Here is a 2,554-nt window from a genome sequence, read left to right on the forward strand (position 1 = left end):
GTTCCTGTCACATGTGTTGGTCACCAATTTTATGCATCAGGACAACCGGAGTAGCGACTAAAAATTAGATTAAGCATTAAACAAAGGGAACACGATGTTACAGATCGCTGATAAATCCTCCCACCTCCTTCCAGGGTATACTCTGTTACTGTCATATCGTACAATTCCTCGTCGAACGCAGCGAGGCGTTTGGTTGCCGTCAACCCTCGATCGAAAACCTGATTAACCAGACGCACAGCCCGGTCGTGCACTCTCCCGCAGCAAACAGACGAAGTGCAGGGAAGCGACGCCAAGACTAAAGCCACACTCTAATCGGACTCTCGAGGACCCCGTCAAACACCCCTTTGCAGCAAAAAGTGCTCCAGGATGAAGAGTAGACATAGCTTCGTGGGCTGTGCGAGCATGGAAGCCCCGCCCCTCGGCAGCAACAAGTGCGTCGGGACGGAGGCGATCATAATCGTCTCTTCGTGGGAGGGTCGAAACACGCAAACGCTCAAGCCTTGGACGACGGGACGGGCACCTCATCCATAGGCTGTCCGTCCGAGACGACGAGCTGCCTGTACGGCGGCGTCGGGGCGTCGACGTTCATGAGCAGACACCTGCGGCCAAAGTAGCTGAGCTCGGCGACACCAAACTTGAAGAACTCCTTGACGGGCACGTCAAAGACGCCGTCGAGCTCCTCGAGCGTCTTCTCCTTGGTCTCGCGGACAAAGAAGAGGGTCAGGAAGAAGCCGACAAGGTTCCACGCGGCGTACCAGCTGAAGGCGCCGGTCGACGTGAACGCCTTGCGCAGCATGGGAAATGTGAAAGCCAGGACAAAGTTGAAGAACCAAGTCGTGGCGGTGGCAATGGACATGCCGAGAGAGCGAACGTCAAGAGGGTAGACCTCGGCAGAGTAGGTAAAGGGAACGGGGCCAGCGCCCGGGGAGTAGACAATGGCGAAGAGGTATGTACCGATGGTGACGCAAGCAATTTTGACCTCGCGCGATGGGAAGTAGAAGGAGAACGATGTCCAGAGAAGACAAGCGAACATCATGGGAAAGGTAATGAGCAGGAGGCGGCGACGGCCAAACTTGTCAATGGTGAAGATGGCGGGGATGGCACCGAGCCAGTTGAGCGTGCCCCAGCCAAGAGACACAGCGAGGGAGGTGGGGACGGAGAAGCCTTCATGGATGAAAATCTCGGCCGAGTAGTAGGCAATGATGTTGACACCCGCAGAACTAAGATGCTGCGGATTAGCGCGATGACCTGCAAAGTCTCATGGGAGTAGTACGCACTGCTGCATGACATGACGACTCGGAAGCATCATGGCGTTCCTGTTACGGCGGACCTTGAACAGCTTGGCGAGCTTGTTGCCAGAGTTTCCAACCTTGCGAGCTTCGACCTCGAGCAGGGCGTTGGCGTAGAAGAGATCGCGAGCAGCCTGGACCTTTGTCATGCGCATCTTGCACATGGACTGGTAGGCCTTCATGTGCTTGCCCTTGCGCATGTAGTGGCGGGGAGACTCGGGGCACAGGAAGGCGAGAGCGCAGACGATGAGGGCGGGAACGGTGGTGGAGCCAAGCATGAGACGCCACTTGAGGTTCTCATCAGCGACCTGGTAAAAGGCGAGATCGACAGCGAATCCGACCCTGTTTCGTGTAAGCAAATGCCTCCTATTCTACAAAGATGTGGCCTGGGACGGTCTTACATAATGCCAAAGGCAGTCCACATCTGCCACTGCATGGTGAGGGCACCTCGAAGCCTTGGAGGCGCACATTCGGCGGCGTACATGGGCGTCGTAGCTGACTTGGGACCGATACCGAGACCGAGGACGAGACGAACAGCAAACATGGTCTCTCCAGTCGTTGGTGAGAGCCTGGCCCATGCAGGCGGCCGCGGAGATGAGACAAGAGAGGAAAATGGTACCGCGGCGGCCGAACCAGTTGTTCAAGGGGGCGGTCAGCCAGCAACCGAGAAGGGCACAGCACAGGTACGGGGCGCCGTTGGTCAGGCCGAGGATCAGCGCATCGCGTAGTTTGTCCTTGTTCGCGATGCCGAAGGCCTCCTTGTAGAAGACCTGAGCGCCGTTGACGGTGGTCTCATCCATGCCCTGGACGGCGGCACAGAGGGAGCAGACTTATGTTATCGTCAGTGGGGTTCCAGGTGGATGGTGGGTGATGAGGGGCACCAGCTTACCAAAAACGACGAACCAAAGCTTGGTTGGGATGGACTTCCATTTCTGGGTAATCTCTTTTCCAGCAGATTCGCGCTCAATATCAGTCAATCCCTCGATCGTCTGGTAGTCCTCGGGGTAACCCGCAAGAACGGCACCAAGACGGAAGGCCCGTACGTCCTCCTCGTCAGTGATCCCATGCGATGTACAGTACGTGTAACCCATGTTGGACAGTTTCTCAGCATCGAAGCCGGCTAGGGGATTGCCGACCCGGGCGGCTGGCCTGCATCTGCAGCTCATCCTCACTGAGCTCCTCGGTGTGTGACTTGATGGATGGCCTGGGGCTTCTCGCCCTCCGGATCTGACCGAGGGAGCCATAATTAAGGGTAAGGGTTAAGG

General features: G+C 56.9%; 1 protein-coding gene across 1 annotated transcript; it reads right to left on the minus strand.

Moving 5' to 3' along the window:
- Positions 1-493: 493 nt before the first annotated feature.
- Positions 494-2,533, minus strand: VDBG_05288 (proton myo-inositol cotransporter; the record flags this gene model as incomplete). The annotated part of the gene is made up of 4 exons (XM_003004129.1): positions 494-1,220; positions 1,278-1,631; positions 1,758-2,118; positions 2,179-2,533. The coding sequence occupies 4 exons, from the start codon at positions 2,531-2,533 to the stop codon at positions 494-496; spliced, it is 1,797 nt and encodes a 598-aa protein (XP_003004175.1).
- Between the last annotated feature and the right edge of the window lie 21 nt (positions 2,534-2,554).

This window comes from Verticillium alfalfae, genomic scaffold, assembly GCF_000150825.1.
Source record: "Verticillium alfalfae VaMs.102 supercont1.6 genomic scaffold, whole genome shotgun sequence".
Taxonomy (NCBI): domain Eukaryota; kingdom Fungi; phylum Ascomycota; class Sordariomycetes; order Glomerellales; family Plectosphaerellaceae; genus Verticillium; species Verticillium alfalfae.